The sequence below is a fragment of the Oreochromis aureus genome, linkage group 16 (assembly GCF_013358895.1).
Source record: "Oreochromis aureus strain Israel breed Guangdong linkage group 16, ZZ_aureus, whole genome shotgun sequence".
In the NCBI taxonomy this organism is placed as follows: domain Eukaryota; kingdom Metazoa; phylum Chordata; class Actinopteri; order Cichliformes; family Cichlidae; genus Oreochromis; species Oreochromis aureus.
The window spans coordinates 15,305,638-15,317,836 of NC_052957.1; the positions used below are offsets into that span (position 1 = coordinate 15,305,638).

General features: G+C 39.8%; 1 protein-coding gene across 8 annotated transcripts in view; it reads right to left on the reverse strand.

Annotated features, from left to right (window-relative positions):
- LOC116322958 (bromodomain adjacent to zinc finger domain protein 2B) overlaps positions 1-12,199 on the reverse strand; it is a 48,374-nt gene that overhangs the window by 13,804 nt on the left and 22,371 nt on the right. For 5 of the 8 annotated variants that reach the window (XM_039600231.1, XM_031743202.2, XM_031743204.2 and 2 more), the window contains exons 2-14: positions 9,871-10,029; positions 6,395-6,577; positions 6,092-6,223; positions 5,640-5,815; positions 5,284-5,478; positions 4,256-4,921; positions 3,481-3,542; positions 2,945-3,366; positions 2,462-2,752; positions 1,968-2,028; positions 877-985; positions 640-741; positions 108-318 (exon numbers count right to left, since the gene is read on the reverse strand). In XM_039600231.1, coding sequence (XP_039456165.1) covers positions 108-318; positions 640-741; positions 877-985; positions 1,968-2,028; positions 2,462-2,752; positions 2,945-3,366; positions 3,481-3,542; positions 4,256-4,921; positions 5,284-5,478; positions 5,640-5,815; positions 6,092-6,223; positions 6,395-6,577; positions 9,871-10,027 — 2,767 coding nt within the window. In that variant the 5' untranslated portion in view covers positions 10,028-10,029. Of the gene's footprint in view, positions 1-107; positions 319-639; positions 742-876; positions 986-1,967; positions 2,029-2,461; positions 2,753-2,944; positions 3,367-3,480; positions 3,543-4,255; positions 4,922-5,283; positions 5,479-5,639; positions 5,816-6,091; positions 6,224-6,394; positions 6,578-9,870; positions 10,030-10,543; positions 10,683-12,199 lie in introns of those variants that run through there. The other 3 variants (XM_039600230.1, XM_031743203.2, XM_031743201.2) reach the window with 3 other exon arrangements.

Sequence of the window (12,199 nt, forward strand, 5' to 3'; positions counted from 1 at the left end):
AAGAATTCTGGGTTCCCAAAAGGTTAACAATGATTTCTGAGTCTCCTGGCAGTCTAAAGCCCACCTTTAACAGGTGCCATGGAAACATTTTTACCACTTTAACTGACCTTGAGCTTCCAGCTTACGAAGTAACTTGGCATCAGAGACATCTTGGAAGTTATTTTCACCACCATTTAGAGGATAAGGTTTCCACTGTATAGCCCCAGTGCTATCACCTGTCGGCTGGTGCTCAGACTTTGTGCGCCGGCTGCGCCTCCCATCCATCGCTATGATACTGGGAGCAATCTCCTCCTCAGCCAGTAGGAACCACTGTAAACCCTGGGTAATTTGAAGTAGATACAAGCAGAAGGATAAAAATACCTAGCTTAGCGCTATAAAATCCATATACAGGGTCATTTTGATTTTAGTCCATTTCTATAAGCTTCCAAAGATGCTGCTTAAAAATGTGACTTTCACATAAATTTATTTGTAATTTGTAATTTTCTGATTAGCTGAAATGTTCTGCAAAATCAGCACTGACAGGCTAAAATTAACAAAAGCAAACTAACTGTACACCAGAGATTGCACATATAATAATCACTGTTGTTACTGTGAGCTCACGTCTGTATGAAACACACATGAAAAGGTAGAAGCCTTTACCTCAGGCCCTTCTCTGGCTTCATAGAAGTCACCAACTTTAATTTTTGTACTAAAGCTGAAGTTGTCTCGTGAGATTTCAGTTATTCCATTCCTGATTAAGTACTGCAGACAAAAGAATAACACACACTAATTAATCCACAGGTAGGAACCACCAAACATTACATAATCCTTCAACAGTCTGATTAGTACATGCAATCATTAAAAGCTCTAAATCCACTTCTCAGAAAATACCACTACCTTCACTACATCAGGATACTGACGGAGCTTTTTCCCACACGGTGCAAAGTAAGCCACCTCGCCTTGTAGACGCCCCGCTACGGTCCTGATGCGTGTCTCTCTCTGCCACCTGAATGGAAAAAACAAAACAAAAAGACACCAAGTAAAACATAGTTAATATAAAATTGATGCTCAGTGTAGTCTGTGGCCTTGTTGTTCACCAGAGTGTAAATAAATGGTCACTGGCTAGCCCAGCAGTTCCCATGAGCTCCACTGGACTACAGCTTACAGAAAACACATGTGGGATCTTATCCCAGACAGCAAAACTAGGCTGAAATATAGTTTTGCGGCCTCTGCTTCCTGTGAACCTGGTAATGAAAAACATCCCTACAAGATGAAAGGCTGTCCTCGTTCAAGCCTGCAGAATTTGTGGGCAGGGAGCTGCTAATGTTGCATGTCTGTTTTGAGGCTGGATGCAATTAAACCCCAAATGCTGTCCAACTGACAGGCCTCATTTAATTTCCATCCCACTATGATGTATTACTCACAAAGTCCCCAAAGGAAAGAAGGTTTATTTTTGTGGTCTGCTTCTATTTGGACATTGATGAAGATGTCACTGCATTCAAATCTGGAAGGGTTTTTTGGGGGGTACCAGCTGCAGTCTTTACCCCAGGTCAGTTTTCTAAGCACGGTTACCACTTTAATCTCCAGTGTGTCTTGTTTACACAAGTCAGCAAAATCTTAAAAGTGAATTAGACAAATAACATGGTGAAGGAGAGAATGATTTGTTAAAAGAATAAATACGTCATATTAATTTAGGTTCAACTGAAAACTCTAATATTTAACCGATGTGGCAGACCTGCAGATATAACTGCACTTTCTGTTGGTGCCCATACTGTGCGTTTTAAGCTGCTCCACCAAGAAAAAGTTAGCTGCAGCTGATGTGCGAAAGGTCACTTTTCAGCCATCAGTGAGCTGACATTTTACTTTAACACCTACAGCCTAAACACCAACAGTACAGCAAATATGACAGTGAGAACAAATTGGGCATGGTCAGAATATCAAACCTTTATCTGGCTCTTTTGATACAAAGTGCAGGCGCAATCTCTCACCCAAACTCAAGAGGCAATCGCAGAACTCTCTCATCCGTAACCCTCCTCCTCCTCCCCGATCCTAGAAAACAGGAGAAATGACTCAGCGCTTTTCTCGCCTTCCGAGGGACCTCAGCAGATCCGCAAACCTGCCATCCGTTAAAATATAAATCCTGCTTCAAGGAGACATGTTTAGTGCCTGTTGCGGCTAACGGTTTTCAGTATGAAACTACAGTCCGCATGTGGGCATCAATATGTAACACCACACAAAACAGCATTTTAAGGTTTTGTAGGAAGGTGCAAGCCTCACAGATGCCCCAGTGGTTCAGCAGTACAAGTAGTATATATTTGAGTAAAATATGCTAATAATGTTTTTACTTTACAAGTTTGTTGACAAGATCATTAATTATATTTTACTTCAAAATGTCTCATCTCCTCTCACTGAAGCCTGAATTGTAGCTGAGTTTCATATCAAATTGATATTTCATCTGGATTATGGACTTATTATTGATTACCTGGCTGCGAAGCAAATGTGAAGGGTGGTGATGGTGCGCTTTGTTTGCCCATTGCTCCGGTGCTGGTGGTGGGGCTGAGAAAACTACTATGTAGACTTGGAGGTTTGGTAATCTGGATATTGAGCAGGGAGGAGGCGGCTGAGAGGCTTGAGGAGGACTTTTGAGTAGACGATGAGGTTTGAGCTAGTTTCAGAGGACTTCTTTCTGCATCGCTATCTGCTTCTGTCTCAACGGACTCCTTGACATCATCCTCAAAGGCATCAGAGTCGCTCCCCAGGATGCTTTCTGACTCTGTGGGGGATTCCAGTGTGCCACATACAGAGAGAGATAAATTATTTCCTAATTAACAGTCCACACACACTCAAACCACACCGAGCACAGCTAATTTCCAGGACCTACCTCATATTTCACAGCTTCTATCAGCAATAAAGTATGATCATGTTATTCTTTATTTAATTAAAAGACAGGTCTAATTAATCTAACCTGAAAAACTGCTCCCAGAATCTTCATCCTCATCATCATCGTAATCGTCCCCTAAAGAGTCGTCCGAGTTTTTGCTGCTGTGGATATCAGGCTCACTGCCTCTGACCAAATCTACAGGCAGACAGGATGTGTTGGTTCTGGTGAGGCTCTTTCCCGAATGCACAGTCTTGGTAGTTTTCCTTGATCTGGGTTCCGATGAAGCAGAAGTCTTAAGTGGGGAGGCGGAGCTGTCCAGCATTTCCTTGGTGCCAGTGCTCAAGTTGATAGGCATGGAGCAGGGAGGACTGGTGGCTGCTAAGAGTGGCTTGCCGTTGGGGGCGCTGCTCTGGATGCGGGGCTTAGTGATGAGGGCCAGAGGGGCATCCTGAACTGCACCGTTGATCGCTCCGTTAGGATAAAGGTTCAGGAACATGTTGCTACTGCTGATGTGGAGAGAAAACATCTCACTGATACGACTATAATTCAGGTGGTGTCAGCAACAATGAAGTGGACGCTTAATTGTGATTTTCTGTTTTTGTTTTCTTTTCTGTTTTTACCAGCTTTGGCTCTTTGGTCGCTGAGAGAAAACTTGCTTCACAGAATCCGTGGAATTGAGGGGCTTTGTAAAAAAAATAAATAAAAAGGAACACACAAAAAAGGAGGAAATAATTACACCAACTGTCACTCATATTACACTGCTGTGGGCTGTAAATTAAGGAATTTAAGGTGTAATAAGTGACAGTAACAATGAAGAGATGGCTCGAGCCTGTCAGAAACAATGAAGAAACCCGGGCGGCTATGGGAAAAATATTTTCAAATTGTTTGGCTTACAGCCATCATGAGACATTAGCTGTCATCTTCTATTTGTTGCCATTGTCAAAATCTGGCAATCAAAAGCATGCATTTAATGTACAGCCATCATCCGAATTAAAACCCCTCTTGTTACACATTGCTACATTTCCCTCCTTCTTAGGATAGTGACAATAACAGAGTCCTGCAAAAGAGGCCAATTTCTCTCTCTTGATAATAAACAGCCCAAAGCATAACAGAGCTAATTGCTTGTCAGTTTTGTGAAGTATTCCCACAAGAGCTAAACACACTGTCACTTCTAGTGATGTAGTGGTCAGACGCTCACCAAGTATGATAAAAGCCCAGATAAAGGCGCATGAGCATTTATTCTCTGTTGTGAAAGAACAAAATCATTTCATGACAGAAACCATGATGGCTGATAAACAAATAAAAACAGGATTATGTGTGCGTGGATGCGGAGGAGGAAACGCTTTAGGCTTCGTTGCTGTCATTTATTTCATGTGCTTCGATACTGTAACTCACCTGTTTCAGTTTAGAAGTGTGTAAGTGTAACACGCTTTTATCTGGGAAGTTTCCACTGCTGTCCTTCGTGTTATTGATGGGATGTTTGTGTTTGTTAGAGGGCATCAAAAATTTGGGCATATGGGACTCTCCTTTTGAGGCCAGCAGTGTTTGTGGTTTGGGTAAAGATGATGGGAAAGGAGGTTTGGGCGAACAAAGACGTTTCAGTGGGGAACACTGAGAGAGGGACTTTTTAGTGGAGCAGAGGGCAAGAGGTTTAGGAGAAGAGGAGACAGAAGCATGCTTTGGTGAGGATGAAGGATGGAAGCGCTTTGCTGATGTTAAAGCGGCCAAATGCTTTGAGGAGTTGGAGAAGGAGATGGGGCTGGGAGAAGATCTAAAAGGCAGAGGACAAGCCTCTCTCTGGGATTGTGGTAAGGGACTGTTGCTAACTGCCAGTCCTGTGGCCTGTATGACACTGGTGTGCTGCTGGCCTTCCTCTTCTGAAGTCCTGGGCCTCTGGAGAAACAGTGCTGCAGACTGAAGCAGGCCAGCAGGACTGGAATAAGACTGGGGGTGATAAAAGGAAGTCAAACGAACACTGTTACAATGTCCGTCTTGAGTTGAGCTGCCATCAACAGTGCAAGGTCTCTTCTTTTTACTCTCGGGAGTGTTGTGTGTCAGCCGCTGAGTAGGAGGATGAGGCAAACAGAGAAGACAGAATGTCATTTCAGCTCCTACTGAGAGAGCCTCATGGTGGCAGCTCTGTCAGCTAGCACAAAGCCCAGTTTGACACCCACCAAAGAGGCTGCTATTGACAAACCAACTACCATCTAATCAACAGAGAACATTTTTTATTTTCCAAATACAAATTAACCTTTATTTGTTCTTACCCTAGAAAGAAGGTGAAGCAAGCTTTTTCACATTAATCTACTATTAGACTAAAAGGAAAATATTTTGAAAATGTTTTCAGCAAAAACTGATCTTAACGGATTTTCAGAGCTTAGCTAAACACACTGTTTACAGAGCAGTTCAAGAGACACACTTACTTTGACTTTCCGCTTAACTGGACTCTGTTTTTCATAATCGGATTCTTCACTGTCGCTGCTCTGATCATCATCATCTTCCTCTTCCATATCGTCAGGGTCGCTGCTGCTTTCCTCAACATCGCTGGAGCTTTCTGACTGAGACTCTGATTGGCTGCCACTCATGCTCGATGTCTCTAGTGGTCTTTTGTTGGGTTTCTTAATAGTAATAATACAAAGTCAACATTTTTTTCATTAGGTTATGGGACTAAGGAGGGACTAAGCAATAAACTTTCAATAGATGAAAACACTAAAGTGAGTTTGCATGGAGTGGAATACACCGCTATCAAAGGCTCTTAAGTGTTTGACCAAATATTAACCTTTTGGTTTGCTTTCTCAACGGCTTTCTGATGTAGCTGGCCCGGCTCATGACTGTTGGCTTGAGGTGTCTCCTTCTTTCCCTTTGCTAGTAATGAACTAGTGTTCATAGCAGGAGCGTTCCCAGCAGGAGAGGAAGCACTCCTGCCATTCACTGTTCCATTAACACCTAAAGAAACTGGCATTGCACATTTATTTTAGTGGACACTTATGAGAACAAGTAATATGACTCATATTGCTATCAACATGTTAAGAGGACAATTAAAAGGAACAAGTATATGAGGTTAACAACCACACAGTAATTGCACTTAACAAGGCAAGTTTTATATTAAAAGCAGTATGTAATTTGTGCATACGCTTTCCTTGTTAATCACTTTTAATTTACACGTCCTTTTTATTGCCTAATAGGGCACAAAAGTAAGACTAGGGAATAATTTCTCAAGAGATCTTTTACCTGAAGGCCGTGACTGTAAATCAACAGGATCGTGGCTCTTGAAGGTTGATAAAACAAAGGGATGCAGACCTAAAAGAGGGGGGAAGAAGGCTGCTGCTCCTCTGGCTTGTGTCTCAGATGTCCGCCACCAATCTGAGTGCGAGAGCAAGACATTGTACAGTTAGGCATAAATAATCTGTTAGTGAACTAGTGGAGAACTGTATTTAACTTAATAACAGCCCTATTTCACAGTATTCACTAGATTCACATCCATTATCAAAATGAGAAAAATATGAAATATATAAGTATCCTAAGCATCATAACCTGGAAAAGTACCAAGCTGTGATGGAGCAGCCAAGGCAGACAAACCGAGACATCCTAGACCTCCAAACTCAGAGCAGCTTGAACTTGATGCGTTGAGCGCGACAGGAGAGTTGGCTAAATTCAAACCATTGGGGCTGACAGACATATTTAAACATTCATCCTCCATTATTCGCAGCGAATGACCTGGAGAGCAAAGGACACAGTTATAAGAATCACTGAATCTACTGATCACCATCCAGCTTCCTATCAAATCTTTACACACCTACATGTTGTTACAATACATCCCCAATACAGCGGCTATATTGTTAAATAAAGAATGTATTATCACACATCACAATGGGTTCATGATGACATTTAAAAGAAAAATATCCACTAGACACAGATCGTATTAAATAAAAGAAAAAAAAAATAACTTGAATTTACTTTTGAATTTTAGCCACTGACTTACTAAAACGAGTGACTAGAGAGTTAAAATAAAAGGATGACTAATCATCATCTCTGCTTAAGGTTGCAACAGACCTGGTAAATGGTAAATGGCCTGTATTTATATAGCGCTGTTTTTAAGGGACCTTGTGCAAGATGTGTTGTAGAGATAGTCGTGAAACTAGAGAGTGAACACTGGTGATTCTTTTTTTATTTTATTTTAGACAAACTTTTCCTAAGCTTTTTCCTAAGCTGGAAAAAGCAGGATCAAATTAAACGCAGGAGCTGCTGGTCCAGAGTCTGTATCTGGTCACAAGCGATTTAAAGAAATCACAAAGCCTTAGAAAATGAACAGGGCTTTGTGCATCTTTGGGACTGACACAAGCATGAATAACAAACTCCCTTTTTTCTTAAATCAGAATTAGCCTCTCAATATTTAGTTAAGCGTAGACCAAAAATAAATAAGAGGGCCAAGAATAGAACCTTGTAGTACAGTGAATACTGACAGTGACCTAATAAGTGTTATCAGAGACAGGAACAAACTTCTATTAATCAAGTGAGAGCAATGTTATTTCTGGATAGTTAAATAACATTAAAAAAGTTTATTCTTTGGTCTTAAGCTTTGGACTTTCAACAAAGTAACAAAGTGATAAATTTTACCAGAGTAAAAATGTAAAAAAAAAAATACCAAAAAGAGGGGAATTTCTTAGATATCAGTATTGAATCAGACACTTCCTCTTGGTGGTGGTGCTGAATAAATCAGTTCAGAGATAAGCTCACAAACTTAGGAATGCTCAACTATAATTCTGTTCAAAGGAGTGTTGTCATCAGTGGGCTTGTGATACATACCTCCCAAAGGGGATGAGAAATCTGTGAACGAACTCAATTTAGTTGATATTCTTAACAATGATGTGACTACAGAGGTGCGAGTGCGCTTTCAGCATTTACTGCTCAGTGCAAAATAAATTATCTGGGAAATTTCTATGCACGTTGAGTGTAAGGATGTAAAAATGAATTATTTATGAGAGTGTCTGTTCTTCATTGTGATAGCATGGTGATAGCATGACACACACACACACACACGCACAAAAAAACCCCCAAAACCCACAACTGGTTTTGCGGGCATCTTATCATGAAGGAAAAAATAATTACAAACCAGGATATGTAAATTTGCACATTATTTTGCGGTCACGGGGTATCTGACAGCTTACGCATCACTGTTGCTTAATGCATAATAGCTTTGGCCACAATTAGTATTCAGAGAAACCAAGAGATGTTGGTGGCTGCACGCACAGTGTGAGGCCGACAGACATGTCAAATCACACAAAATAAACGGGAGCTAAAAGTTGTCAAAAGAAATCCGCAAGGACACACACAGCTTTTTAACTGTTGACATTCATTAATTCAACGGCCTTTTCGTTTCTATCAAAACTGTAACATGTAAGACTGGAGGAAAGGTGCCTTAAATCCTCGACTGCATTGTGAAATTTGAATTCAGTTCTTCTGGAGAATTTAGCTGGATGGCTCCTTTAAATAAATTTGCATTTATAATTTGTGGACCGTCTGAAAAGTCAGTCAGAATGATGGATACATTTAAAATTTATATTCATAGCTAGTGAACTGAAGACTGTGGGTTCTGCGTGCAGCACTGCACTATTGAACTTCAACCTCCCTATTATATTTTTTTTACTCTGTCTGAAATATGAGAGAATAACTGAATAAATAATTAATTAAGATCTGAGAGTGATCTAATTAAGATCTACGCTCCAGTCTGTAAGCCTTTCACCTTTAATTCAAGGGGGTTAACAAAAGTACTGCATTGACAATTTCAGAAATTTGTATACATAGTTGAAATAAAAATAAACATAGATTCAGAAGGAATTACACAAACTAACAATTTTAAACATAAGAATTGTTTTCAGTGCTTGGATGTAAAATCCTTTGCAGTCAATTACTGCCTGATGCCATCTTTTTCCTCCCTTGAAATCCTCTGCCATTGGCTACCACGATTGTGGATCTCTTAGCCTTCGGTTTTGTCTTGAGTAAGTGAAAAAGATCTTCTAGTAGATTAAGATCGGGTGATTGACTTGGTCATTAAAGAATATTCTATTTATTTGCCTTAAGAAACATTTGCGTTGCTTTCATAGTTTACATTGGGTCCATTTGCCCTGTGAAGTGTTGTTTGTTCAATTTTGCAGGATCTGGCTGGATCTGAGCAGAGAGTATAGCCCTGTACATTTCATAATTTATCCTGGTACTTCTATCAGCAGTCACATCATTAACAAAGATTAGTAATTCTGTTCCACTGTAGCCAAACATGCCCATGCCATAACATTGCTTCCATCATGTTTGACTATGTTTTATGCTGTTATGCTTCGGATCAGGAGCAGTTTCTCTCCTTCTCTGTACTTTTTATACTTCCATCTGGTTTCATCTAGCCAAAGTTTTCTTTTCTTGCTGTTAACCAGGACTGGGTAAGATGTTTTACATGTTTTAGATGTTTATAATTTGGCTTTTTTTTTCTTAACCATGGAAATAATTCTGTGATCATGTACTTTAGTGTTCTTCTATAGCCTTTTGGTGTTGCTAAGCCAGCCAATGGTTTCCTTCTTTTCTGATCTAGTCACTTATAAACTTGCTATCTCTTTGATTTATCAGGTTTATTTTGGTCCTTCTGCTTAATGATGGCCTCTTTTACATGGAGTGAGATCTCTTTGGATATGATAAAGAGAGTTTCAGTGAACGGCTACCAAATGCAAAATCAACTCCACATGTTTTATCTCCTTAATTTGTCATAGAAGTGTAGGGGAACAGGCCTCATCTGGCCATGAAACTGTTCTGTAAGTCAACGGTTTAATTTAAGCCTCTGAAAATGGGACTATGTATAAAACTGTCTGTATTTTTTTTTTTTTTTTTTAAACAGCTAATGCAATACTTTTCCTAAACCACTTGAATGAATGCTGAAAGCCTTACTAACTGTAACCTTGTGCTCTCACTTTAAGCACATCTAACTAAGTCTAATGTAAAGTTTTCTCTATACTGTCTATACATACCAGAAATTGTGATGGGAGAGCTGACTTTTGGACTAGGGGTCGCTCTGGACTTGGTGTGGAGTTTCTGGGGTGGAGCAGGGGATGAGCTGGCTGAAGATGAGGCCATATGAAGGGAGAACGGTGCAGGTGATGAAGCCAGGGGTCTACCAGACTCCATATCTGTCAAACACAATTTAGTCAACACAAGATACAAAAGAAAAAATAAGGAGAAAAACTTACTCATGGCCAACATACCACTGTGACTCTTATAAGACTTACAATAGTAAAGAATTTGCATTTGCATTCTGATACCTTAACAGTGACGTATCATTAAGTTAAATCTTGGCACATAATCCACTTGCAAACAGGCACAGGCCTAGGACTATACATGTGACAAGTCATTCATATCGAAAAGGTCTTCAAAGCTCTTTAATGTGAAACTAGTGCAATATAAACTGTGATCATGAGAGAAAATTGAATTTTTTAGCCTCTTAGGAAACCCATTTTCAGTTTTCCTTCTATAACCTTTACATCAAGTCCATACAGATGAATAAAAGAGTGGTAAAGTAATCTCTACAATTTTCTCTCATGACCCATAGACTTTTGTTCCCCCCCTCCCTGCCTATCATCCAAATCACACCACAGAGATTCACAAAGAGCATGGATTTTCCATTAAAATCTTTTTAATACATACTTGCATATTGTGTTTTACAGCCAGCCTTTGTTACGGTATTTTACATTACACCAACGATTTCTCCCTGGTGGTTCTCAGGCGCATCTGATTAATTTGAGGAGACAAAGCGACCCTCTGAATATCAAGTATCATCCGTCACCAGGAACAGCACTGATGAGAGATAAATGACAAGAAAGCTTCAGCCATGCTTCAGTGGAAAGGACGACGCTCGCTACAATGGCTGGCTGCGAGTTTGTGTAGAACAAAGGCGCTTCCATATTTATAAAGCATTATTAGGGGGGAAAAAACATTTACTTTGACCTCGCTACATTATACTTTTCCCTTCATTCTATGATGTTTAGTATGCTAATGAAAACAATTCTCTCCATCAATTCCCTATGAATCGCTTGTTTAAGTAAAATATAAAATTCAACATCATAGTTGATTCTGAGCAGTTTTACTATAAATACTCAACAGTAGATTTTAATTACTTTGTTTCTTCATGTTACTGCAACATGCTGCAGATACAGTTTGTTACTAGGAATTTTTGTAGTGCATAATTAACCTGTGTTTTCCCTCAATACAGCAGTGAGTACAATATTCCGTTTTTTTTATGACAAACCTTTAAAATCCATACAGTGAATTTGGTGTGAGTGTGAGTGCCAGAGATGACACGCAGTACCAAAAATGGATAGATAAATAAAAACACCAAGTTCCATGGATGCAGATTATTTGAATTGGTTCACTAACTAAATGCAAATAGCAAAGCAAATATAAAACATATATATGCATATATAAATTACATAAATATATATTAAAGCGTTTACTTCATGTACTCCTTATTTACATGTTGTTTGCACAACAGATGGCTGCTGCTAACAATTACAAATCAGTAACAGTCAGCAGCATGGATCAGCAGTAATCTAACTGCAGAGACAGTGTCGTTTTCAGCTAATGGAAGGCACACTCTAGAGACAAAAAAGGTAACCAACAACCTGAACACCATTTAACCAGAGACAGAGCTGAACAAAGCAAAGGCGCTCTGCATTTTCTTCACCCATCTATGAAGAATGTGGAATGAGTATGTAAAAGAAAACAAAACATTTCTGGTCCCCTTCTAATTAGCATCGGCTCCCAATGTTAAATCCATCTTCTAAGACATTAACGTGCCATCCTTTGCTTCAGCACAAAACATTTCTTGTGAATGTTTTTTTTTTTTTTTTTAAACATGGGAATATAGGGAAATTTAAAAGCCAGGAGTGATTGAAACCTTCACAGTGGCTGAAATTAGTAGAGAATAAATTAAAGCCAGTTATGTGAAGCTTTTCTTAGCCTACCCCAAGTATATGTACACACATAAAATGTGGAGATGCTGTGCAGACCTTTATGTGAGAATGTCAGCAGTCACTGTAGGTACATAACAAGTGCAGTGGTACACCCACAGATCAGTTGGAAGTCCATACTCCTATTAGCTTCAGTCAGTTCCTCATTCCACCCATGTCCTCTAAATACAAGTTATGGTTCCCTGCCTCGACTCCCACTCCACCCGAAGAATGATAAAGTGCCATGTGTGACCAATACCACCAGCTAAGACGGAAACTTCCGCCTAACCTACATCAGGTGCACATGGCACCGTCTCCAGTATATTACTCATACAGTAAGGCAGATAAGTATTTT